We start from the raw sequence: 27,214 nt of genomic DNA, 5'->3' as shown, positions 1-27,214 counted from the left end.
ATTCTTCCTGATGGATAAATAATATTCCATCATGCAAAATGAATCCATTAATTTTCTTTAGCCGTGTTTCCTTCAATGGGTACCTATGGTGATTCCATATCATGTTCATGATGAATAATGTCGCAATGATCATTGGCATACCTGGATCAGTAATACGGTAACTGTTAATTCCTCTTCATAAGGTTTATTCTTATTTTTAATTATGTGTATTTCTGTGTATGTGTCTAGGTATGTGCACATGAAGGTAGTTGACTGTGGAAGTTCAAAGACGTTAGATACAGTGGAGGAGTAGTTATAAGTGGTTGTGATCCACCAGCAGAGATCCTGGGAACCAAACTCAGGTCGGGCCTTCTGCAAATGTATTACATGCACTTAAGCACTGAACTGCCTCTCCAACCCCATAGTTAGGTTTATTTTTGTTTTGTTTTGCTGTGGCTCAAACCTAGGACCTCAAGCACACTAGGCAAACATGTTATCACTGAGCTGCATTTTCAACCCCTTACTCAGTTCCTGGAGTTGAATATGTATTTCATCAGCAAGGATGATGACTTTCAGTTTTTAGGTTCCATCTCTCTATTATGTCTGGTATTCCTTTGTTTTCAATATATATAATATACGTTGATTGGAAGATAACACTATTAATATATGTATGTATATACAAAACTTACTGAGAAGGTCTTAAATAGGAAACACTAAATAAAGGATTCTGTTGTCTTTGATAACTGTGTTCTTCTCACTGATGATATAGCAGAGGCCTTTGGAAAGCCAGGTGTGGGGTGGGGGTGGGGGTCGCTGCAAAGTGCTGAGTGAGTAGAAGTCTAAAGTGCTAACTTGAGGGCTGGAGAGATGGCTCAGTGGTTAAGTTCTTGCTGAACAAGCATGAGGACTGGAATTCAAATCCCCAGTACTCATATAAATACCAGGTTATGTCAGTTGCCTGTAATTCCAGCTTCATACCACTGCTTCTGGGAGATAGCAGTTTCCCAGAGTAAGCTGGCTAGTGATTGACATATTGATAAGCTCTGGGTTTGGCTGAGAAACCAAGTGAGTGTATACTGGGCCTCCATATGCACATGCACACACATGCACCCATCTATACACATAAAATACATATATAAACATATGCACATGCCACACACACACACACACACACACACACACACACACACACACACACACACATTCTCTCTCCCCTCTCAAAAATGGAAGCAAATAAATAAATAAATCATAAAAAAACAAAGCGCTAACTCAATCACATACTCTTCTACTTCTCACAGCATGTGGGATGTCTACCAGTTAACATTTTATTTTGGGAGCCAGTGAATATACTATAACTTAGTTACCACCTTTATGCAGAAACTTTCAAATGATCCCCCTTAATGAGCATGTCTGGCTGTTGGTTTTAATGTCAACTAATACGGTGTGTTATTACCAAAGAAAAGTCATTCAAAAGCTTTAAAGATGATAATATAGAGGTAGATGATGATGGTAAGAAAATGCTCTCCAAGAGCATCCCTTAGGACTCCAGGCTAGCCGGGGAAGTTTCTGTACTAATGAGGAATTCTATAATGGTCTCCACTAAAGGATCAAACCTGCTGGGAAGACAACACTATTAATTTTCTTTGAAAAGTTCAGCGATTCTCCTCCTATAATTCCAACTGCCTTCGTTTAACCCACAGATCTGTGCTCGTTCGGCTGAATAGAAATAGTGTTTCCTTTTCATGTTATTCATGCTACCCAGGCACTGAGGCTGGAGCAATAAACACAGGGTATTATTAGAATGCTGGAAAGTTCTGACCGTGCTCACTGATTGTGCCCACTGTTCAAATGCCATCATGCAGATAACTTTCACATCATTAATTATGATGGTTGTCGACAAATGCCAGATGTGGCATTTTTAATGAAAAATAATGTTTTAGGAAATAATACTTTATTTAATAGGATTATGGAAATGTCTTAGTGAATGAGTGCATATTTATTACCTACAAAACCATTGTTTGGATTCTATGTTAGTACAATCACACAAAAAGCCTTGGTGCTATATTCCTATGTACCATTTTATCAAGTAGATCACAAAATGCTACTGTGAGGAACATGGATTGAATGGACCACTGATGGGTTCAAATTAAATTCAAGGCTGCTTGGAAGATGGAGCCAGTCTGGTTGCATCTTCAGAGATAATTCAATCAGTAGTCCTGTCAACTCAGAAACCATTTGCAATATTTTTATAACTCCCTCTTTCCCCTGTCACTAAAGTTTAAGTTTCAGAACACCTGGATCCTGCTGACTTTTGGAAGAAAATAGACATTTTAGTAGCAGGTTTTTGGATGCTTTGCCAACATGGCAGATGTGGACAGATGTTTGCTTCCCATCCCAACCTGCATTGTGAAGTTCAGAATTTCCATTAACTCCACAGAAGAGTAGAAACGGGGAAGGGATATTTAGCGTGAAGAGAAAGTGGAGGACACAATAAAAAGTGGGTGCAAGACATGATTAGATTACATTTGGAATGTAATCTGCTGATATAATAGATAAAAAGTATCTGTCATTTACTTAGGAGCTTTGAGGCCAGACAGTATGTGAGACCTGGCTTTCTTCCATCCATGTTAAAGAAGGCTATGGAATGTCAGTCTTTTAACTTTGATTTACGTGCATGATAAAGCTGCTTATTCATGTTACAAAAGAATTGGAGGGCTTTACAGGTAAAAGTGCTTGTTGAGCAAGGCTGACAACCCGAGGCAGGTACCTGGAAACCTCCCTGGGAAGAGAGTGCTGACTCTCCAAAGGCTGTGCTCCAACCTCTGTATATGTGGCATGGTATGCATGCATACACAATCACAATAAAGAAAACACAACATTTGGAAGAAAAGGAGTGCAGAAGACAAGGAAACAGTAGCTTCAATGGGTCCCACTCTTTTAAGATTTCCTAAGGCAGTTTTCTAAAATAGTTTGTAGTTAAGCAGGACTAGAAGCAGAAGCTGACAGAGCTGTGAGCCCATCAACAAACAACCAAAAAACCCTTCAGTGTATTAAGGATGCTGTATTTAAGGCACGTGAGTGTGGTATTGTGTTTCCCAAAATATTGTGTACCCTAATAAACTTATCTGGGGTCAGAGAACAGAAAAGCCACTAGATATTTAGGATAGGCAGTGGTAGCACACACGCCTTTAATCCTAGCATTCCAGAGGCAGAAATCCATGTGTTCAACGATACAGCCAAGCATGGTGACTCATGCCTTTAATCCCAGAAAGCGAGCCTTTAATCCCAGAGAGTGATGGTAGAAAGCAGAAAGATATATAAGGCGTGAGGACCAGAAACTAGAAGCATTTGGCTTGGTTAAGCATTCAGGCTTTTGAGCAGCAGAGTTCAGCTGAGACCCATTCTGGATGAGGACTCAGAGGCCTCCAGTCTGAGGAGACAAGAAGTTGGCCAGGTGAGGTTAGCTGTGGCTTGTTCTGGTTCTCTGATCTTCCAGTTCATCCCAATACCTGGCTCAGGTTTGATTTTATTAATAAGAACTCTCTAAGATTCATGCTACACCTGAGTTCAATTAAAAAATGATAATTTCCTGAAATTGAACATCAACAAGCTCATTTCATAAGTTTACAAAAGTTACTGAGCCCAATCAGTCTTCTTGCTTATGTTCTTAGCATCTCTGTTTCAAAGTAAGCATTTGGTGCTGTGCTGCAGCTGCGTGAACGAGGCAACATTTGTATAAAGTTATATCATATGAATCACTATTAGTAAGTATCATGATTCAGATTTCAAAATCTGCACTACCTTAGAATTCAAAAACATGATCTGGGCACAGTCATATATGCTTATAATTCCAGCACTTCAATGCCAGCCTGGGTCATGAGAGACTCTGTCTGTAAGATTGAAAAGACTAGAATTGAAACACTTGACAAATTTCGGTAATATTTACTTCCAGAAAAAACTATAGTCTACTTGATGTCACACTTTCAACCTTTGTAAACTGAAATGTAACAATTCATGTGTTTTTATACCTTTTGATTTCTTCAATCTGAATGTCATAGTGTTCCTCCATTGATTTGTAAGACACACTTTTTCATAGCCTATAACATATTTAGCAGTGTAGTAGGATTGATTACGTTTTGCAGATACCATACTGTAAGACTTCTGGATGTCTGAATCATTTCTAACATTTTAATATTACAAACCACATAGGAATGGATATGGGATTTTTGTGTTCATTTGTAGCTTTTTATTTATGATAAAATTTCTATGGTAAGTATGAGTCCAATGATATATGATATGATGGAAAAGATTTCATATATTTTTAACAATTTAATGTGTGCAAAAGGCTATGCTTGTGAACCAGTACAAACACTCTGAAGTTCATTAGTGTTCCGGTTTTGATATACCAATCATGATGGATGGACTCACAGCTTTCCTCTCAGGAAAGTCGATAATCATCTTACCAAACACTATACATCTTATTTTCATTGTGTTTTTTTGATTCCTAGTGAGATTTATAATTCTCGCTACATGAGACGCTCTTTGCTCACAGAGGGAACTATGACGTTTTCCCTCAATGTCAGAGAATTTGACTGACATCCACTCTTAGAATACCACATCTTTCCATGACCAAATCCTAGAACTCACGGTATGGGAGCTGATCTTCAGTTGTGTAGATTTCAGAACCATCCCTGAGCAGAGTGTAAGTAAGCCAGTGGGCATTGGGAAAAACAGGTGGACTCCAGGAGAGACTGATGGAGGAAGAACTTTGAACCTGTTCTCTGGGTGGAGGTTGCTGGGCTGGAGCTAAATGGCAATGGAGAGAGCATATATTAACAGAAGCAATCGATAAACACACTAGGAAACTGAAGTACGATGCCCAGCAAAGAAGTCTTTCTGATTCAGGGTCACTTTATCACGACGACGTGTGGTTTACCAAGATGTTAATAAACAAAGGGTATGCATCACTAACTCTCTAAGACAAAGCTTTTTATCTACAAGCATAAGACACACCTGTAGGTCAGAGCAGCTGACATAGATAGGGTTAGGTGAAAACCACGGGGTAGTCAAGCATTTCTGCACCTTAGTTTTTTTTTTTTTTTTTTTTTTTTTTTTTTTTTTTTTTTATTTATTTTAATTTATTTTGCAATACAATTCAGTTCTACATATTGGTCACGGATTCCCTTGTTCTCCCCCCTCCCGTCCCCCTCACCTTCCCCCCAACGCCCCCCCCCCCATTTGTGTTGTTTCTTTTTTTTTTTTTTTTTTCCCCTTTTCTATTTTAATAAAAAGGAAAAAAAAGAAAAAGGTTATAACTAACAAAAGAAAAACTATATACAAAAGTACAATGACTATATACAATATATACAAGTAATAAATGTCTAAACAATGTCTAGTCCATTTGTATTTGACAAATTCAGAGAAAATAATTTCATTATCTATCCTATTTTGTTAAGTCCAAAATGTATCTAATTCACTTTCTATCCTAATTAATCTTCAACTATAACTAACTAACCTTCAACTATAACTAACTAATCTTCAACTCCCTCAGAGACCCAAGAAGGAAATAATATTAGCTAACAAAAATAAAAACAGAAAGTGCATGCAAGCAACTTCCAAAAAATTTGTGAGTTGACAGAAACAGCCAGCTGCCTGGACAGTCACCTGAGGTTTCTCCACAGTGTTGGGGCATCATCTTCAGCCTATAGGCTTAGCATATCTGACAGACTCATTTGTGAAGTAGGATGTACACAAGGTCGACAGTTCAACCTCACATTGGGTGAGAGCAGTCCATGTACCAGAAACACCTGAATTCCACTAGTGTCATGTCATGATTCAGGATTTTAAATTCTGGAAATTGTTGTTGAAACCTGGGGCCTATGCAGGATTGTTTGGCTCGGCCTGGGAGGAGGGGACTAGACCTACCTGGACTGAGTCTACCAGGTTGACCTCAGTCTGTGGGGAAGGCTTTGCCCTGGAGGAGATGGGAATGGGGGGGTGTGTTGAGGGGAAGGTGAGGGGGACGGGAGGGGGGAGAACAAGGGAATCCGTGGCTGATATGTAGAACTGAATTGTATTGCAAAATAAATTAATAAAAAAAAAAAAAAAAAAAAGAAATGAAAGTTAGTAGTTAGACATTACAATAGAAGTTGTAGTCATATTAGATATGTTTTAAAAATTGAGCAGATATATTTTAGACAGGTCATCTTCAAACCCTTCAGAGATCTACAGAATATGGCATTTAAAATGTTTTAATAACTTAGAAAATTTTTCTTTTTTGTTATGATTATGAGACATGTCGGCTCCTGGCAGTACCAATCTACTTCAGAGAAAATATGGGCATTGAAGAAACTGCATATGGAGTTAACTTTCATTGTGGCAAAAGTTAGCCACTGGACAACAAAGTATCCTTGAATCAACTGCTGACAAAATGGACAGACAGGACATGAAACAAAGGACTACTGATTCTTGCCAAAACGAGTGTGGTTATGGCTTTATCAAAAGGCATCTTCTGAGGCCAGGACAATATGGCACCATCCCTGAAGTGGCCTTCGCAATTTGGAAAAGGTACAGTGCCCTTTTCTTCGAAGGCAGCTGAATAGGCAGTGGGCCGATGGCTTCTGATGTGCAATGGAACAGCAGCTGAAACAGTTATTCTTGAAGAGTAACTAAGCTCACGCCTCGCAATAGTAAACTGGCATTTGACAGAGGGATGTGGAGAAGAACGGGATGTTAAGATGAAGCCATATATACACAGCCAAGAATAGTTTTTTTTTTTATCTTAACATTTATTTTTCTGCTGAATTTAAAAACTGACACACAATTCCCTTGAAACTTGATATTTAAATGGCATACTTCTGAGATGGTGAATAGTTTTCCATTCTACTAAGTACAAGGTCAACTTTACTTCGAATGACATAATTACAAGGACTAATGCTTGCTGACATAAATAGATATGAGTGTCAAAAATCTAAACATTGTCATGAGTTCAAGACCAGCCTGATCTACAAAGCCAGTTCCAGGACAGCCAAAGCTGTTACATAGAGAAACCTTGTTTCAAAAAACAAAAACAAAATCTAACATTGTGAAACGTGAATCTGTATGGGACTAGACTAATACTTGTGAAGGGCGTTCTTATGTTTAGATCGCTCATCTTGCATACAGAGCACTCATCCAATTGCAGCGAAATATAAAAATTGACTCTGGAAACCCTATCCTTTTTTATCACCAATTTTCCTGTATTCTAGGGGAATCTTACCAATTTTCAAGTGTGAGCTTTGTTATTTTCCCAGAATACACAGAAGAGATAGAGGGAAAAGAAATCTGAGAAAACAACTTCCAAAGTTCAAGCTCCACCTACTCTGAAAGAGGTGATCTAGCGGAACTTGCCACTGAATGAGCTGTCAGGGGTCCACGCAGCTATGTGACTGACTTTTAAAACCACAATCCTTTTTGTCAAGAGATATTTTCAAAAAACTTGCAAAGAACTGAAACCATTAAAATAGTTACAGATATTTTATACAAAATATCTGAAGCCATCTGGTGAATCTTTCAGGGTCTCAAGATAAAAGACTAAATTGCATTCCAAATATATGTAACATGGGAGAGACTGATAAAAAGACTTTTCTTCTAAAATGTATGGTAATAGCAAAACTCTTGCAGTTACAGTATATTGGTCTCATATCTCTTCTGTTAACAGAATTACCAAATGTCTTATTTTCATATAATTATGAATGAAATGGTCTCTTGATTTTGCTTTGAGGTTAATATTCTTAAATGCAAGTGAGCTATGAATGGTTAAAACATATGAATATATGCATTTGCATATATATAGTTTTGTTGAAGTTCAAACATAGAAGTTTAGAACAAGCTATAATTTACTAGGAAGCAATGCAAAAAAACTATTTAATCCCTAATTTTCTTCTGTATTTCTGATCCAGGGAGGTGAGCAGCTCTTGAAAGAATGAAATTAAGTGATGGGAAAGAAGTGACTTGATCAACAGAGAGGGCATCATATACTTTCATCATATGCAATCCTCAGCAATTTGGAAGTTATATCTCAGGATCCCACTGAGAACTTCTTGTCCCTCTCCCCACTAATCACAGATGATATGGGTAAACTATCATCAGTATGTTTCCAGGAAATAGGAAATACAACCATGGAGATCATCCTGTGGTTACAGCCTGTGTGGAGGGACACCATGAGCTACTTTGGGATTTTCAGGAAAACCTTTATTTATTTATTTATTTATTTATTTATTTATTTATTTATTTATTTTTGGTTATTTGAGACAGGGTTTCTCTGTGTAGCTTTGTGCCTTTCCTTACTCTGTAGCCCAGGCTGGCCTCGAACCACAGAGATCTGCCTGCCTCTGCTTCTTGAGTGCTAGGATTAAAGGCGTGGGCCACCATCGCCCAGCAGGAAAACCTTTTGACACCTGTAAACCACAGACAACAGCCAGAAGCAGCTCATAGTCTCAGTAACAGGTCCTATACTAATGTCTGCCTGTCCCCTCACATTCTTGTCAAGTTTGTTAATCTGAATGGCTGTTATTCATATATAAGCAAGTTGTAGATCCCACTATTCCCTACTCTCTCCCTCTCTGTCTTCCCCTTTTCTTTCTCCTTCTCTCTCCTTTCCCACCTCCCTTAAATGTAGAGAGTGGGCTTCCAGGTATGCTATTTTCTCAGACAAACTGGCCAGCTGTGACATCAGGATGCGGGACTCTTCTAGCATCTGACTCATGACAGACCAAGAGTCCCATGAGGAGAGTATGCACAGCACACTATACTGCAGAGCGCTCTTTATCACATGTCCAGGAGCCATTTTTTAGGAATTCTGGGAAAACATGGATACATGGTCTTAGAGTAAACATAGGAACATGATTCACAGTTATAAATTGAAGGACTACAGGCGACCTTCAGCAGTCACTTTGGGGCACTGAAGAGTGGTACAAAGTCAGAAGACACTAAAATGCCATATTGAGTAAAATAACTAAAATTATAAATGTGGGATGCAGACTCATGACTAATATGAAATAGGAAGTAGCAAGAACAGAATATCAATTACAGGACTCAGTATAGTGTGAAAGTAATAACTATAAAATTATAATATTAATAAACATCATTAGAATAGTGTTTGTGAAACTTTAAGCACAGTACATGAAACTTGTAATAAATAACAAAGCTTCTATTTGTTATAGTAAATTACTTGGAAATACATTTGGGAGTTAGGGTAACCAACTGGCTTTGTTTAAATAGTAATATCATGATTTTAACAGTAAATGTCGATGTTCTGGGAAAATCTGCTCATCTGGGGGGAAATGGGAAATGTGTTTCCTTTGTGAGTGATTTCATTCCAGCAGACCACTGTGAGTGTTTTACTGCCAGCATAATCATTCCAGAAATTTCAATTATTTAATCAAGGAAAAGCACGTAGATTTCATTTAGTGTGATTAACAAATTTGCTTTAGTTTACTTCTCCAGACTGTGCCTAGGACTTTTTAATGAGTTCTCAATGGAGGAAAGCACTGAGGCCCTCTTCCCTGGTCCTGGCGCGTCTCGCGCCAGTGTTAGGCTAAAATGGACTTACTTTTGCTGCAGCCTAATAGATTGTTGGCATCCAAGTGGCTTGCACCAGGAACACAAGTGTCACATTTGGAGCCAGTGACAAACGGTTTGCAGAAACACTGGCCTGTGACCACATCACAAGTTTCATTCAAGGCTCCTGCTGGATGACAGTGACAAGGCTGGCATCTGGAAACAAGTAAAGCACAAGAGAAGAGCACTCTCATTAATAATGCACAGTGAATGCGATACCTATCAATAACACTGTGGCTGAATACAGCTTGCTTTTGCTGGAGTATTGAAAAGGACGCCTGAACTGCACGAACATAAGATAAAACAAAATAGAACAGATCTTTATCAAATGCCGCTCATGCTTAAATCCATGCAAAGATTTCTTTTCGTTAATGGATAAATGGGCCTCAAAAAGAGGCCCAGGGAGATGGTTCAGTGGGTAAAGTACTTGCTGAGCAAGCATGGGAACCTGGGCTTGGATCAACAGCATCCATGTGAACACCAGCTGGGTGGCAAGTGCCTGTTACTTGGCATTCAGCAATGGAGACAGAAAGGTCCTGTGTGTGTTGCCCAGGCAGTCTAGAAGAATCAGTGAGCTCAAGATTCCGTGAGAGACCTGATCTCCAAAAGCAAGGTACAGAGTAACTGCAGAGGTTGTCCACCAATGACATTTGGCCTCTGTACACAGACACAAGCACACAGATATGAGCATGTGCACACATAAACACACCACACCACACACACACACATGTGGTAGTATTGTGTTCCCCAAAATATTGTGTATCCTAATAAATTGATCTGGGATCAGAGACAGAACAACCACAATATTAAACATAGCGGATAGGCAGTGGTAGCACACACCTTTAATTCTAGCATTCCAGAGGCAGAAATCCATGTGTTCAAGGATACAGCCAAGCATGGTGACTCATGCCTTTAATCCCAGAAAACGAGCCTTTAATCCCAGGGAGTGATGGCAGATAGCAGGAAGGTATATAAGGCGTGAGGACCAGAAACTAGAAGCTTTTAGCTGGTTAAGCTTCAGGATTTTGAGCAGTAGTTCAGCTGAGAGCCATTGGAATGAGGATACAGAAGCTTCCAGTCTAAGGAAACAAGACCAGCTGAGAAGTTGGCCAGGTGAGGTTAGCTGTGGCTTGTTCTGTCTCTCTGACCATCCAGCATTCACCCCAATAACTGGCCCTGGGTTTGATTTTATTAATAAGAACTTTTAAGATTCCTGTTACACACACACACACACACACACACACACACACACACACACACACACACACACACACACACACCACTCTGGCCAGGCATGGTGGTGCACACCTGAAATCTCAGAATATGGAAGTCAGAGGGAGGAGAAGCAGGAGTTCCCAGTTGCAGAGTGAGTTCATGACGAGCCTAGCCTACATGAGGCTTTGTCTCAGTAACTCCCAGAAAAGCTTTCACATGCCATGGTGCATTGTCCCAATTAGCCTCAATACCAACTATGCAATAACATGAAAATTGTGTTTTCTTACCATGGAAGTTCTATGGTCAGCTAACTGTTTAAATTAGGCACTACGAAATTATTTTTATTTAAATATCTAGTTACAACACAGAAACTAAGAATAAGTCACTGCTCTCCCTAAAATTTTTCAAATTCTGTATTTCATTCTGTAAAGACTAAATTTTGCTGACCTAATCAGATAGATTCTAAGTATTATTGATACTTAATATGAGCTATATTTACATTTTGTGCACTGCATTAGTTTCATTTTTTTGTTTTGTTTCTGAGATAAAATATTCTGACAAAAGCTACTTAAAAGAGACAGGGTTGAATCTGGCCCCCAGTTGGAGTGGACACTCGGTCATGGCTGGGAAGTCCAGAAGGAGGGACAGAAAACGGGAGATCACACCATAGTCACTTCTAGAAAGCCGATGCCCACTGCTGCCCAGCTCCTTTTCTCCATTATACATTCAGAATCCCAGATAGGGAATGGCGCCACCCTCAGTGGACAGGTTTTCCCGACTCAATTAACACAACACAGTTACCTTAGGCCCATCTCCCAAGAGATTCTAGATTTTGTCAATGTGACAATTAGCGTTAGCTATCATTTATACAGATAAGACTGGAGAAAATACAGTTACCCTGATTTATACAACGGTTCTAATGTTATAGGATAGAATGATGAGGCCTATTCACTGTAATATACAAGCTCTACAAGCTCTTAGACCTAAAATCATTTGTAATATTAGCAGTACTAACCCCTCAGTGTGATAGAGAGGGGAACCTATCTCCTCAGGGTAAATTATTCTCATGCATGGTCTTCCTGTGGCATTTCATTAGGATAAGCAATCTGGACAATATAAAGATTAGAGATGCTTTAAAAAAAAAAAAAGAAAAAGCCCACTAAGACTATTTAAGCAGGGACTTCCCATGAAAACAACACTAAATAGATTTCCCTACTTATTCTATAGAGAAACTAGTGGATATCGTGACTTCACCCTACTGCAAATTTTATGGCGTGATCTCTCGGGTAATCATTCAACACCCTTAAAAAAGCCGATAAAAGCTAAAGCTGCAAAATAAGCTGAAAATTTGTTGGATGGACGAATCTGCCATTGGGAATAAATAAAGTACGGTTTCTCCTGAAAGTGGCAGTACCATAGTTGTCCTTTTTATGGTCCTGATAAAAGGACTTTCCCTCCTACAAACAACCCTGATGGTCTTTATCTAAACACATTGTACTAGAATTTCATCCCTAAATAGGTTTTTTTCTTTTTTCAGGCAAAGTATTAAAGATGAGGAAAATTAAGCATTGGAATTAAAATGGAATTATAGAGGCAATGAAATGGCCGATTTGTTCTTAATTTCATTATGTACTATCACTTACATTATATTGTTTGTAGGCTTTTAATATAATACTAGTAAGCCCGAGCAGTAAGAGGCAGTCCTTTCTCTCCTTATATATGTATATATATACATATATATCTATATACATGCATGCATATAGACCACTCAGGAGTAAGCGTCTCTTGAGTGTTTCCATTTTTATTTCCATTCACTCATGAGACAATCACACTTACTTTACATACAGTGCATTTAGAGTAATGGCTTGCAGTGTGTGACATAATTCCATCCCTTGAGGAAGCTCTATTTCCTTCCAACCGACTGCTATCCACACTGCTCAGCATTGGCTATGTCAATATCTGTGGGATATTAACTTCTGAGTCCAAATGGAATAAATAAATCACTTCTTAGGAAAGCAAGCAATGTTTTGAGTAATTAAATGCGTCTATTTCTGGTTTTATTGTCTCTTCTCCCAGCCGCTGTTGTATCGAACATATCCGACTTATTATAATTGCTTAGTTTCAGTTAGAGAGAATTTTCCTTAAGTGAAGTTCATCAGAGCGGATTTTCTAGAATATTACAGTTTGCTACCAGTCCAAAGGACACAGGGGATAATACTGTAATTAAGGCTTAAATGAAATGATTCCTATAAATTTCTCAGCCACTCAAATACAATTTCAAACATTTTGAAGACTCTTTAGCACATAAGCCACAAGTTTGAGAGCAGTTCTTCAGATGCCCCTCCTTGGAGTACCAACCAAATGAAATATAATTCACATTTATTAAAACAAAATTAGACACAATAAAGGAGAAGACATCTTGGGCTTAGAAGAGAGGCAACAAACTAAGATGAATTGTGATATTGATTTTGCCAGGATAAATGGTTTTCGTAATATTAATATAAAGAAACCTTTATTGCACAAACTCTCCAGGCACAGCCCGAGCTGGTCCCGCAATCTGTTTAAAATCTTCATTTTTCATCCTTATGGGAAAACCTCAGTTGCTAAATGGATTTCATGAAGAGTAATCTGTCAAGATTTATATAGATAAACAATTTGTGATGTTTATTGACCAGTTCATTATGATAAACAAAACAGGAGGGAGGCTCTGCTCATGTCTGCCAGCATACTGCTGCTGTTCCCCCTCTGCAAATCAGTACTTACCAGGTATACTGAGGAGATAATTGGCTTCTGTCTCTTAAATGACTAATCTCCTATCCTGTGCTTTCCTGGGAGTTTCTTTTAGTTATATAAACAGCACAAAAGTCATCCTAATTATTATTATTGAAGAGACCCAACTCATAATAAAAACAGTGTGTTTTGCTACTTGTGACATCGTTGGGAAGTTTATCTGAAGGGATACAGGGGGAGAGGTCACCTCTTCTGCTGGGACCACAGCTCACATATGAATGAAAGTGACTTATATAAGGACTGACATAAGGACCATTCACTGAGGCCCAGTTATATTCCTGGATGGGAATCCATATCAAAAATATAAAGGTGAGTGTTATGAGCTGCTCCTGTCCTCAAGGAGTGCACAGACTACTGGGAAAGACAGAAGGAGAGTGGAAGCTGGCAGTAACAATGCCTGAAGATTCTTTGGTGCAGTACAGGATGAACAACTACTATGCGCCGCGGGGCCTGGGGGAGAGTACCAGCTGGCCACCATCAAGACGAAAAGGGAAAGACTGAAATGGTGCAAAATCTAAAACTGTTTGTGCTGATAGGAAGCCTCAGGTGAAAAATCCCACCACTAGTATAATAGGTCACTATCAGAATACAGGTCCATTTGACATATGGCACAAAATACCTTTAGGCTATGTAGATAGCGTGTGTGTGTGTGTGTGTGTGTGTGTGTGTGTGTGTGTGTGTGTGTGTGTGAGAGAGAGAGAGAGAGAGAGAGAGAGAGAGAGAGAGAGAGAGAGAGAGAGAGAGAGAGAGAGAGAGAGAAGGGCATGGATGTAAATGTGTATGACTGTGGCAGTCCATATACGTGCATGTGGAAGTCAGTGGAATATGTGAAAAGATAATACTCTTTGCCCTAATCCTTAGAGACAGGGCTTCTAACTGAACCAGAGCTCATCATATCTTCCTGGCTGGCTGGCCAGGAAGCTCTTGGGATCTACCTATCTCTGCCCCCAATGTTATAACAATTACAGCCTTATGCTGCCACTTTCAACCTTTTATATGAGTGCAGGGGGATTAGAACTCAGGTCTGAATGCTTGCACAATGTCATTGTTGTTTATTAGACAACTTGACACAAGCTTAGATCACTTGATTGAGAAAATGCCTCATCCCAAGTTGCTTTTGGTCGTAATGTTTCTTATAGCAATAGAGAGCTAAGTTGGACACACAGCAACACTCTTACCCACTGACTATCTCCATGCCTTGCAATCAGAAGGCTTGGAAATTAAATAAGCATGGACACTAGTGGTCCACTAAGCTGGAAAGGTAAGGAAAAGACATGGCAGAATTAGGGTATTGGGAAATGAGCAAGTGAACGGGGCTAGAACTGAAACATTTTCAGTAAATATGATTATTGAAATGTGAGTGAAATTTTGATAGAGAGGGAATGAAGACTCCAGAGGAATTCCTGGGTTTGTAATTCCCTAACAGAGAATGGACAGTATTCAACACAGAGCACGAAGGAGGAAGAGATTGCAAATCACTGGCTCTTTCAGACAGGGCTAACCAATGAGGAAAAGAAAATCAGACCCCAAGGCCAATTTAAGGAGCTGGGATAAGAATATTTCACCATGAGCCACAGAACAGTGAGGATGCAACATACAGTCTGATGCACACACACTGCTGTGTGGTCACACACAGTCAGATGCACACACACACACTGCTGAGTGGTCACACACAGTCAGATGCACACACACACACTGCTGAGTGGTCACACACAGGATACACACACACTGCTGTGTGGTCACACACACTGCTGTGTGGTCACACACACTGCTGAGTGGTCACACACAGTCAGGATACACACACACTGCTGTGTGGTCACACACACTGCTGTGTGGTCACACACAGATGCACACACACACTGCTGAGTGGTCACACACAGTCAGGGTTCAATACACACTGCTGAGTGGTCACACACAGTCAGATGCACACACACTGCTGAGTGGTCACACACAGTCAGGGTTCAATACACACTGCTGAGTGATGTAAGTTTACTGAATGATTCACCAGGAGAGATATAGGCTTAGGATGGGACACCAGAAACAAGCAAAGAGTGACTGCTACATGTAAAGACACTAGCTTTTTTGAGCCTCACTAGTATGGCATAATTGGGGGACTTCTAAGTAGCTTCCCTGTCAGGGCTGACCTCAGTCGTATTTCTGAACAGCAGAGTTCTCTGCTGACTTCCAAGGCAGGATGCAGTAGGGGCTGGAGTGTCCTCTGTAGCAGCATGGCTTTCCCTAGGCTAACACGTTTACCTCTGTGGTGTAGATCTGGTCATCAAGTTGTCTCACATGCAAGTTTCTTAGTTCTCTTTTGTTACAGACTCCTAGAACATCTGCACACGCCTAGGGCTGGAGTTAGATTTATGGGGCGGGGATATAGGGTGAGGCCACCCAGTCAACATGAGTGCAAGGTCATATTTACATGATTTAGTAAAGAGCAAGTGGGAGTGCTGGAATCTGACACAGGAGAAGTGAACAGTTCAAGAACCAGATGCAGAAAACCTTCTCCTGGCTTGAAATCAGGAACTCATAAAAAAAGGCCATGCTGCACTCACACAGTGATCCCAGAGAGGAAACATCCCTGTCATCTACAGGAAACTAAGGTCGTTAAGCATGTTCTGAACCCGAAGCCAGTGTCTCCTCCTTTGCTGACACTCCACATCACCTCTCAAGTACCTGAGATATGGAGTGCTTTCGAGAAGAAGAGAGATTACATTGATTCTCTGTGGCCACAGAACCAGATGGAAGAATAGGACAGAAAGTCATAGGAAGGAAACACTTTCTTCAATGTGAAGACCACACCTCTGACTCACAATCACAACTGCTCGTGTGCTCCTCACAAGACAGTGGATCTTCTAAATTCCATATTGTTAAGCAGAAGGTGAGAGGCCATTTACCAGGTGTTCTGAAGTGGGGAGTGGCGTTGAGTAAGAAAAAAAAAACTTCATTTCTCTTAAAGTTCTTCCTGGACCCATACAGTTACAATTCTAAGAGGCTTAGTGGGATAGAGTGTGCCAGTCTAGTCTGTCTCATTACAGGTTCTGTAGTCTTTACCTACAGAGGACAAGACAGTAAACATTTCAGGTTCTGTGAACATCATGATCTCTATTACAACTCAGTTCTACTGCTGTCCTCAGAAAGTAGCTATGAAATGATGTACAAAGAAGGAGCATTATTGTGCTCCAATTAAAAATGGGGATCAGGTCACATTTGAGCCCTAAGTTCCAGAAGGCTGACTTTTATCACAGGTTGAAGTTTAGTCCCCAACAATGTCTAAGTCCTAACTGGTAGAACTTGAAATATGTTTTCTTTCTTGGTAAAATGAACTCAGTAAATATGGATTCTGACCCTGGATTATCCAGGACTACTCAATGTGATCACATAGGTCTTTATAAAAGGATGGCAGAGTGGTATGGATGAGACAAAAAAAATGTGAGGAGAGAAGTCAAGCTCAGAGAAGTGCTATTCTGTGTCTGTTAAGTCAAAGGAAGGAACTGTGAGTTCCTTCCCCAGAAGACACATTATAACTAATAATGAAGAAAAAAAAAACCCAGTACAATCACAGCCCAGGGGATGTGGAAACAGATCCCTGGGGTTCACTGGCCAGCCGAACTAGCTTAAACAGAAAGTTCTAATGGAAAACCCTATCCAAAAAGAGTGGGGGGAGTGGGTAAACTGGGGCAATGACTCCATTGGTAGAGCGCTTGCTGTACAAGCATAAGGGCCTGTGCTTGATCCTAGTACCCATGTAACAGCTAGGTTATGGTAATATAAGCCTGTAAGCCCAGTGCCAGAGTCAGAGAGCCAGGAGTCCTGGAGCATCTGGCCAGCTAGCCAAGCCTAATTGAGGATTTTCAGGTTCAATGAGAGATTTTTGTCTCAAAATATGAGGTGGAAAGAGGCTAAAGAAAGCATTCAGTGCCAATCTCTGCCCTTAATGCCATGCACACACACAGCACTATGACCCCCCCCCCCCACAAACACTACTTCTCTTCAATCTCTGCCCTTAACGCCATGCATACACACAGGACTATGACCACCACCCCCACACACACAAATATTGCTTCTCTTCACCCATTAAAGAATGTAGGTAGACGCTAAGAGGAATCAAGAACAAGACAGTAGAGTTTCCAGAAGAAACACAGGTGGTCCGTTGACACCATGGTTTTAGTCCACTGAAACTAATTTAGGACCTCTGACCTCCAGAATTATACGATAATAAATCCTTGTTTCTTTAAGACACTGAATTTGCAGTAATTTATTATATCCAGGAGCAAGTTAATATACCTGGTCTAGTGGGAAAGAAGAGCTGGACCCTATATGTCCTGATGCTCAGCTCTGTACTGTCCCCAGTTTGTCACATCGAGGACGTGGCGCTATTAATAACATACACAAGCTGGCATGCCACAGTCTATATTAAGGTAGAACAAACAGACGGGAGCCATAGATATTTCAAAAGAGACTGTATGCTTCTCCTCTTAAGCAGAGCCCTTTGTCTTAGTCCTGCTGTCCACTAAAGGCAGAGTCTGTTTCCTCACTCCCGAATGTGGCATGGTCTTGCGACTTCCATTAAAAAAACACCATCAGGCAAAAGTAGCCATGTTCAGCATGAGCCTCAAGTTTCTTTGTGTTCTTTTCTCTCTTTCCTGAAACTGTCCCCAACTTGTGATCCAGCCCAGCCTGGACTGGGAGGATGGGAACCTGGTTGGAGTCTGTCACCTCTGTTATCTCAGACGACAGTCAACGGTCTAACAGAGTCACAGCAAAGCCCGGGTCTGTGAAAAACACGTACCAAGTTTTATATCTCCACTGCACAAGAGGAGAGCTCTTTGCAAGAAAGGTGTCTTCTTTTGTTTGAAGTCGCTGGTGTGGTTCTCAGAGCAAGGACCCGTTGAGACCCATTGGAGATGGGTATGCATAAAGCTGGCCAGACCAAATCTATGACATGGTGTTCACATGGAGAGTTTCTGCTGTAAAACCTAAATAATCTCAAGGCAGGAAAATCTGACGATGTGTTCTTGAAGTCTAAGGTTTTAGAGACCTGCCCAGCCTCAAGTCCTGGGCTCTGCCACCTGAGCACAATTACACTTTTGCGAAATAAGAATTGCTCCCAGGTCCACTTACGGATGACACCAGCAAGCTCATGTGCCCCAGACATAGATGAACCAGATGTCACCCACTTTAATTTTTCCTTTCTCATTGTTTAGCGTTAGACAAATGGGATACACATTTTTGCTTTATTGATTTTTTTTCACCCTGGACAGTTTTCTTGCTTCCTCGTTTTGGGGACCAGTTAAGGCTTGCATGCTGCCTGTGTCAGAGGTAAATGTTTTCACTGGGATCAGAATGTGACCATGTTTTACCAATGGGTACACTTTAAAGAATGAAAACAGGCAAAGACTTTTCCGCATTGGTCACAGGAAGCTGCCATGGACTGGGGGTTTGTCAACAATGCTGCAGTTTAGGATCAGTGTCTGTATTATTTTATTTATTTGGTCCTTTGGAATTATTTCTAAAGAGTATGGAAAACAAACCAAGAGAAATAACAACCACCACTACGCCAGCAGGCATTGCTCTTCTCAAAAAAGAGGTATGAAGAAGGGAGGAGGTGAGGAAGAGTTCCTGAGAACGCCAAAGATGCCTGATGAGGGAGTCACAGTACTTCATGAACACGATGTTTCTACATCTCTCCCCCCTCCCACTTAACAATAGAACAGCTCACTGTAGACACTGGAAATTCATACATTTATACAAGTAAACATCTACTGCAGTATACACATGACACTACATGATTTTCTTTTTGTTTTTAAATATTAGACATAATTATTCCCTACACTGTATATCTACATACTACTAGATTATAAATGAACTTTTTTGAGAAATAAAAAAAAATGATTTTAGTTTCTCTGAGACAGGGTCTCATATAGCCCAGGCTGGCCTTGACCTCACTCTGTAGCAGAGATTGGCCTGGATTTTAATCATCCTTGACTCTCCTGCTACTATCTCTCAAGTGATAGGATTACAGGCATACACTATCATAGTTGCGTGCTAAAACTGTCTTATGCCATATAAAAACCCATAGAGTTTAGTCAGTCCACTCCACTTTAAAAATAGATAACATTGGTGTTGTATAACGACAGCAAGCAGAAGTCAGCAGAGACATCCAAGAAGACTGTCATTCAGAAAAGAAATAGGAATCATAACAGGGAACGAGACCATTTGTTCCCCTCTCCCTGATGAGCAAACACACACTGCAGCAATTCTCATGTCACAGTTTGAAGTACTTCCCCTCTATGACCTTGTGTGACAGAAGGTCTTTCCTCGAGTGACTATCCGTGCTAAAGTGAGAAGAGATGGCAGGATTCATCAGTGACACGGGACAGTGCTCATCACAAACATTCCAAGTGACTGAGTCCAAAAAGCACAAATGAATCATGGGAAGCTGTGGTGGTATTGTGTTCCCCAAAATATTGTGCACCCTAATAAACTTACCTGGGGTCAGAGAACAGAACAGCCACTAGATAGACATGGAGGTTAGGCAGTGGTAGCACACGCCTTTAATCCTAACATTCCAGAGGCAGAGATCCACCTGGATCTCTGTGAGTTCAAAGCCACACTGGAAACTGCCAGGCATGGTGACTCATGCCTTTAATCCCAGGAAGGTATGTAAGGTGTGAGGACCAGGAACTAGGCCTGGTTAAGCTTTTAGGTTTTTGAATAGCACAGTTCAGCTGAGAGGCATCCAGTCTGAGGAAACAGGATCAGCTGAGGAACTGGCAAGGTGAGGTGGCTGTGGCTTGTTCTGCTTCTCTGATCTTCCAGCTTTAATCCAATACCAGGCCCTGGGTTTGTTTTTATTAATAAGACTGTCTAAGTTTCATGCTATAGGAAGCTTTATTCTAATTATTTCTCTTTTAAAACAAAACTATTCTTTGTATAATTTCTCCTGTAGTGCATACATGTGGTGTATATGTGTGTCTATGTGTATGTATGTGGACAGACACCTGAGTGGGGATATCTGATATCCTGTTCTATCAATGTCTACCCTATTCACTTGAGACAGGGCCTCTCACAAAACTTGAAGCTAGACTTATGTCATTAAGTTCCAGTGACTCTCCCATCCCTCTCTTCCATAGCATTCCATGTGTGCATATAAACACATCTGGCTTTCTACATGGGCTTTTGAGGTTGGAGCCCACATCCTAACATTTGCCCAGTAGGTGCTGTTACTTGGTGTTCTAGGACAGGGAGTTTCATTGTTTTCTTTTCTTTGTGAAGGAGCTTCCACAGCTCTTTCCAGTGTTAGCATATGGATTATGTCCTATCATGTTCAGACTGAAAGGCTCTGAATCCCATTAAAGCACCATTTATTTAAAGGGACACACACAAACCTGTTTATCCCTTTAGTCAAGAGAATGAGGGCATGCCATATACTAGTGTTAAGATCAAACAATTGGTGTACAGGGCACAGACCTAAAGAGGTGACCATATACTCAACAACAGTCAATGATAAGTAATGTAGTGGCTGATGTCAAGGCTTGAGCTGAGTCGGTGGAAAGGCGTGTTGCATAGGAGCAAACAGCAAAACAGAGAGCCGATCAGAGAAGTAGGGTCTTGGACAGCAAAGGAAAAGATTATTTTACCAATAATGACAATTAAATCAAAGACACATTGAAAACGATGAGTCACGAGCAGCAAACAGGAGTCAGCCCTTCTCTTGTCTTTGATTGAAGCATCCATGTCCTGGTGCATATATCCCACCCAGCCCTATCCTGTCTTCAACCTGGGTATAAGAGGAGTCATCTACAGTTCCTCTCATCTTCCAGAGACAATAAACACCCTGGAGGTATTTTTTAATTGTGTAACACTAGAAATAGACTTTCTATCGCTGTGCATCACCTTCAAATTAGGCATAAAACAGAACAAAAACAAAAACAAAAGCAAAAGCTTTTCTCCCAGAGCTTTTGTCCTGGTTCCGACCTGATAATGACAGGGACCCTACAACAGGGTTATCTGGTTATCCTCTCGCCTGATCCGCACCTCTTTCCTCATACAGTCAGTCTCAAGGGGTGCTGGTACTCACCGGCCTGGCATGGCCCCCAGCAGGCTACACACTCTGGCCTTGCCTGTGTCCAGTCATCCTTTCAGGATGCTGTCCTTTGTCTCCCTTGTGTCCAGTTGACCTTCCATTTGGGGGAACTTTGTGGCTTCCTTCCATGATCTCTGCCCTTCCCAGGTATCTTTCCTATTCCCAATTCCCCAAGTCTCAGGTTTGCCTCTGTTCTAACTGCTTTCTTGTTCTCTGTGTAGTCTACAGGACTCTTGCCTGTTTCCTCCATCTGGGACTTTTCAGGCTTCCATGGGGTACTCATCACAGACATTGAGAGACCTCACTCCATTTCTCTTCTTTGTTATCCTAATCATACCCCTAACCTCATAAACTCTAAGAGGGTCAGACTGCAGAGTAATAAATATCTCAAGTGGACTAGCTAATCTTGCTGTCCCCATTCAGATTTGCTAGGTTTAAATTACATATCAGTGCACTGATCTCCAGAACAGCAGGTGATCCACTTCACCTTTCAACAGGTCTCCTAGATCCTTCTAATATGACTCATTTGTAAGCATCCCAGACACTTCTGTCATCCCCTCCAGGGCAACCCTATTTTCCAATTACTCTATTTTGTTATATACTTTGTATTTGATAGAGATGAGAATTCCATGAGTCATTTAGGGGACTATGGATATCACTCAATGGTAGAACACTTGCTTACACACATGGAAGACCACATGCTCCACCCTGACACTACTAAAAAACAAGCCTGTTAGCCCTTGGCTGTCTGGGTGATGTAGGTTTGGCTACTGTATGCACAAAGTATAGGGGCTGAGGAACAGATGGGAAGACATGAATAGGAAGAAGCAAGAAACTGTTCTTAAATATGAGCAAGCAGAAGAGTGAGAAATCAAACAATAATGCTCAGACCTTCTAGAACAGGGTGAGGCCAAGCAAGGGAAAGAGGCAGTCTTTGTATTTTTTTATTTCCTAGACATGAGGTGAGTGTTTCCTGCCTCACACTCCCCTGCCAGGGAGTGTCATGTGATGTGTTACTGAAGCGTGATGTGCCACCATAGTGTGATGTGCTACCATAGTGTGATATGCCACCATAGGAAGTGGAAAATAACCTCTGAAGCCTTGAGCACAATAAACCTTTACTCTCTGTAAGTTGTCTGGGGCATTTGTTATAGCGATGAAAAGCTAATTCAGGGATAGATAGTCCATTTCTTTCCTTTCATCTCTAACAATATTCCATCAATATTCCAATCTATGAAAATGCCCACACCTGCTGAAGTTCTTCTGTGTCTAGTATTGACCTACTCTTTCTATGTCTCAAATCGTCCTGATTCCAGAAATGCTGGAAGATGACAGCGTCTGTCTGCAGTCTTACCCAGTGAAGAGGCAATTGTTAAGTTAGAGTGAAAAGTTGATGAAGCAAGATTCAGAAAGGAGGACGGGGGGATGAAGATGAGAAGGTAAGAAAGGAACAAAAACCAAAACTCAAGAAGGGATCACACTCAAAACAGGCCATTAAAAATGTTTTCTTCTACGACTAGGTAAAAATTAAGAAGGTATAAAAAGGCAGACAGATTGGAGGGGGAGCGACAATCTGGAGTCATCTGTTTCTGTTGCCATTTCTTCTGCACAGTGAAGGGCTGAGTAATCTACAAGGAGGGGACCAGGAGGTTGAAACTACCATCTGAAGGGGCGTGAAACCAGGGTGGCGAGGAGCACATGCAAGCTGCAAAGCTGTGGGGCCAGCCAGCACAAGCCCATCCTCAGTCCTGTCAGCCCAGGGCAGCCTTAAGAGGACCAGCCTAGGCCTGACCAACAGCCCTGCAGAAGGGAGAGAGCCTGACAGAAGAGTGAAGGTGATTTTGTCCTGGTGTAGGAGCAGAAGACTGTGAAGATGGGCACAGCTGGTCAACACAGGACTGGGCAGGGATACCAGCACAAACATTCAGTGAAGTCTAAGCACAGGTTAAGTGGTCATTCTGGGATGACAGAGTTGGAACAATGTCGCCTCTTCACAGCACAGCATTTCTGGAATCAGGACGATTTGAGACATAGAAAGAGTAGGTCAATACTAGACACAGAAGAACTTCAGCAGGTGTGGGCATTTTCATAGATTGGAATATTGATGGAATATTGTTAGAGATGAAAGGAAAGAAATGGACTATCTATCCCTGAATTAGCTTTTCATCGCTATAACAAATGCCCCAGACAACTTACAGAGAGTAAAGGTTTATTGTGCTCAAGGCTTCAGAGGTTATTTTCCACTTCCTATGGTGGCATATCACACTATGGTAGCACATCACACTATGGTGGCACATCACGCTTCAGTAACACATCACATGACACTCCCTGGCAGGGGAGTGTGAGGCAGGAAACACTCACCTCATGTCTAGGAAATAAAAAAATACAAAGAGGAAAGGGCTGGATTCCACCATCTCCCACAAGGACAGTTCCCCATTGGGGATGACTACCTCCTACTGGGCCCTAACTGTTAAAAGTCCTACCATGTCACAAAGGCAGGGAGGTAGGGTCAAGCCTTTAAAACATGAATCTTCAGATCCAAACTACAGCAATACTCCAAGTATTCCACAAATTAAATGTAGACGAATAAATATGAAAGCAATGTGGATGTAGGGAAAATGGTTTCTTGTCAAAGAATAATGTGTGGTTTTATCAAGGTTGCTCTTTCTCTGAGTCAATATAAGAAGAGTCAGCTGATAAGCAGAAATATTCAACTTAATTTGTATAATACTTGCTATGAATAATTTTGCTTTAAATCCATACTTGTCTAGATCTTTTCTCTCCCACATCTGCTAAACTCTACCTTTCCACTGACCACTAATTTCACTAGATTCAAGGTTTAAATGGCTTCAGCATCTTCTAACACTGTAAGCTCTTCGGACTGTTCTTGTCTCCTTCTACTCCTCATCGGTTGATATTAACATTTCAATCTACCTTCTAACCCAGAGACTCCCACTCCGGTGCTAGCCAGACATCCTGCAGAGTGACAAAGGACAGAGTACTCTTCTGGAAGCAGGCTTGAGTCCTGGAATAAGCTGATGGGGGAGGTGCAATGGGTGTAAATAGAGAAAAAGAGATCAGGATTTGACTCCACCAAAAGCAGCCTTGAATTCAAGAATATTCAATGGCAAAGATTACGATAGACCAAAGGAAATAGTGTTTTTCTCTTAAGAAAAAGTGTTGAGGTGGGGAGGTAGTCCAGGTGATTAGATGCTTGCTGTGCAGACATTAGGATTTGAGTTTGAGACTCAGAAACCCCACACAAAAGACAGGCATGGTGGCACACAGTTGTAGTTCCAGGTAGGTCCCTAGTGCAGCCTAGACTAATAGGCAAGTTCAAGCCAGTTGGAGAACCTTTATTATAAAGGCCAGCTCCTTGGAGTAATACCCAAGGTTGACCTCCAGCTTCCACCTGCAGAAACACACACACACACACACACTCTCACTCACTCACTCACTCAGATATTCATGCAGTTGAAACAAATAAGATACTAGATATTTCTTTGTCACTGAAGAGAGTGTTTGGTGATTCTGGAAGAGTATCGAGGGAGTTCAGAAGGACAGAACAGAGTGATAACCATTATGTTTAGTAGGCAAGATATCAAAGAATCAAAAATATACTTACCAAAAGAATATTTTTATAGAAGTTTTTGTTTGAAAATTGCCAAAGTTCTTGTTGATAAGGAAAACTAATGGTAAAAATCGACATTTTGTTATCCATACATATGAAGATTTACCTTCCAGTCTCAGGATCAAATCCAAAGTAACGGTCTTGACACTGGCAGCATCTCCGCCCAGTGGTGGAGGGGTCACGGCAAGTGCACTGCCCGGTGACGCTGTTACAGACACGGCTCACTGCTCCAACTGTGTGGCATAAGCATGGTAGACAGCCAGCAGCATGGCCAGGGGAAATGTAGAAGCCTAGAGATAAGAAAGAAATTTCATTTTCACTTTTGGTCCAGTCTCCTCTAAAAAGGATAGTGTTTTGATAGCACTCAAAACCCAAAGACTCCTATGGGATCCCTGGGTCTTACGATACCAGTAGTTAGAGCTCTTCTTAATGAGTATATTAATTACAACTAAAAACAAGCAGTCATCTACATGAAAATTTAGTGCAGAAGGTGGAGGGGAGGTTGCTCAGCAGTTAAGAGTGTTCATTGCTCTTATAGGAGGCCTGGGTTCAGTTCCAAGCACTCGTATACAATTCCCAACTATCTCAAACTCCAGGTCTAGCAGATCTGAGACCCTCTTCTGGCCTTTCTGGGCACTAGACATCTATATGACTTACATACATACATGCAGACAAAACATTCATGTTTAAAATTAATTCATTCATGATAAAAATAATTTAAGCTGATTTGAAGAACTTTCCACTAAAAACTGGTGGCACTCCTCTACTCAGATCCAAATTGTTACCAAGTTGGCCATGGTGTATCCTATGTACCAGAGAGATATAATTGATCATGAGTATTGTTAAAATTCTCACCCCTTTAACTGTCTACCTCACATGTGATCTACACTTTGTTAATCACCAAGACCTACCACCAGCGTCTCCCAAGGACTTCAAATCTTCTACTGTCCCCTCACACCTCCCTAGGAAGGCTGCCACCAGCTTTTCCACAGCATATACCATGAGCCAGTGTTCTAGAGGGGGACTCACACACATTCGCTCACTTAGACGTTACTATATCCTTTATGTAGTTTGGAAAGCGAACTTAGGAGGGTTGACAGACTCCCCTCAAAGGTTGAACTATTGAGTAACACAAGCCAGCTTCAGACACAGCCTGCCCAACTCCAGGAGCCACTTTACCCACTGGTGAGCCCTGCCTGACCCACAGTGCAGCTTGAACAACCTTTCTCAAAGGAGACTTTTTAATGTCTTTTGCCTCTATTTCAAACTACTTTGCTGTGGGATGGTCTGTATGTCAAATGCATTGCTGATTGGTCAATAAATAAATCACTGATTGGCCAGTGGCCAGGCAGGAAGTATAGGCGGGACTAACAGAGAGGAGAATTGAGAGAACAAGAAGGCAGAAGGGAGTCACTGCCAGCGCCGCCATGACAAGCAGCATGTGAAGATGCCGGTAAGCCACGAGCCACGTGGCAAGGTATAGATTTATGGAAATGGATTAATTTAAGATATAAGAACAGTTAGCAAGAAGCCTGCCATGGCCATACAGTTTGTAACCAATATAAGTCTCTGTGTTTACTTGGTTGGGTCTGAGCGGCTGTGGGATTGGCAGGTGAAAGAGATTTGTCCTGACTGTGGGCTAGGCAGGAAAACTCTAGCTACAAATGGCACCCAATGTGTTGGCAAGAGTTTCCATCTAAAACCTGAGTAAAAAGATTCTAAAACAGAGCTAAAAACAGTTCCTAGTTGTCTCTTTCAAGCTAGTGGCAGCCTGCGTGTTTGAGCTACTATACTATCTACTATGATGGGTTCCTGGCGTGCGTGCTCAACCTGCAATATGGCAGGAATGAGGCCTCTGCAAGTGGCACATTAAGCTGTGTGGTGGATTTAGCCCTTGCTAGTACAAA

At 41.1% G+C, this 27,214-nt stretch overlaps 1 protein-coding gene across 1 annotated transcript in view; it reads right to left on the bottom strand.

The window, feature by feature from the left end:
- Positions 1-27,214, bottom strand: part of Ush2a (usherin) — a 706,426-nt gene that overhangs the window by 514,201 nt on the left and 165,011 nt on the right. The window contains exons 13-15 of the mRNA XM_052737975.1: positions 25,414-25,597; positions 9,572-9,735; positions 4,627-4,785 (exon numbers count right to left, since the gene is read on the bottom strand). Of these exons, the coding sequence (XP_052593935.1) occupies positions 4,627-4,785; positions 9,572-9,735; positions 25,414-25,597 (507 nt within the window). The remainder of the gene's footprint in view (positions 1-4,626; positions 4,786-9,571; positions 9,736-25,413; positions 25,598-27,214) is intronic.

This window comes from Peromyscus californicus, unplaced genomic scaffold, assembly GCF_007827085.1.
Source record: "Peromyscus californicus insignis strain IS unplaced genomic scaffold, ASM782708v3 Scaffold_14__1_contigs__length_90479793_seg_2, whole genome shotgun sequence".
Lineage (NCBI taxonomy): Eukaryota > Metazoa > Chordata > Mammalia > Rodentia > Cricetidae > Peromyscus > Peromyscus californicus.
This window is presented reverse-complemented; position numbering and strand designations above follow the sequence as displayed.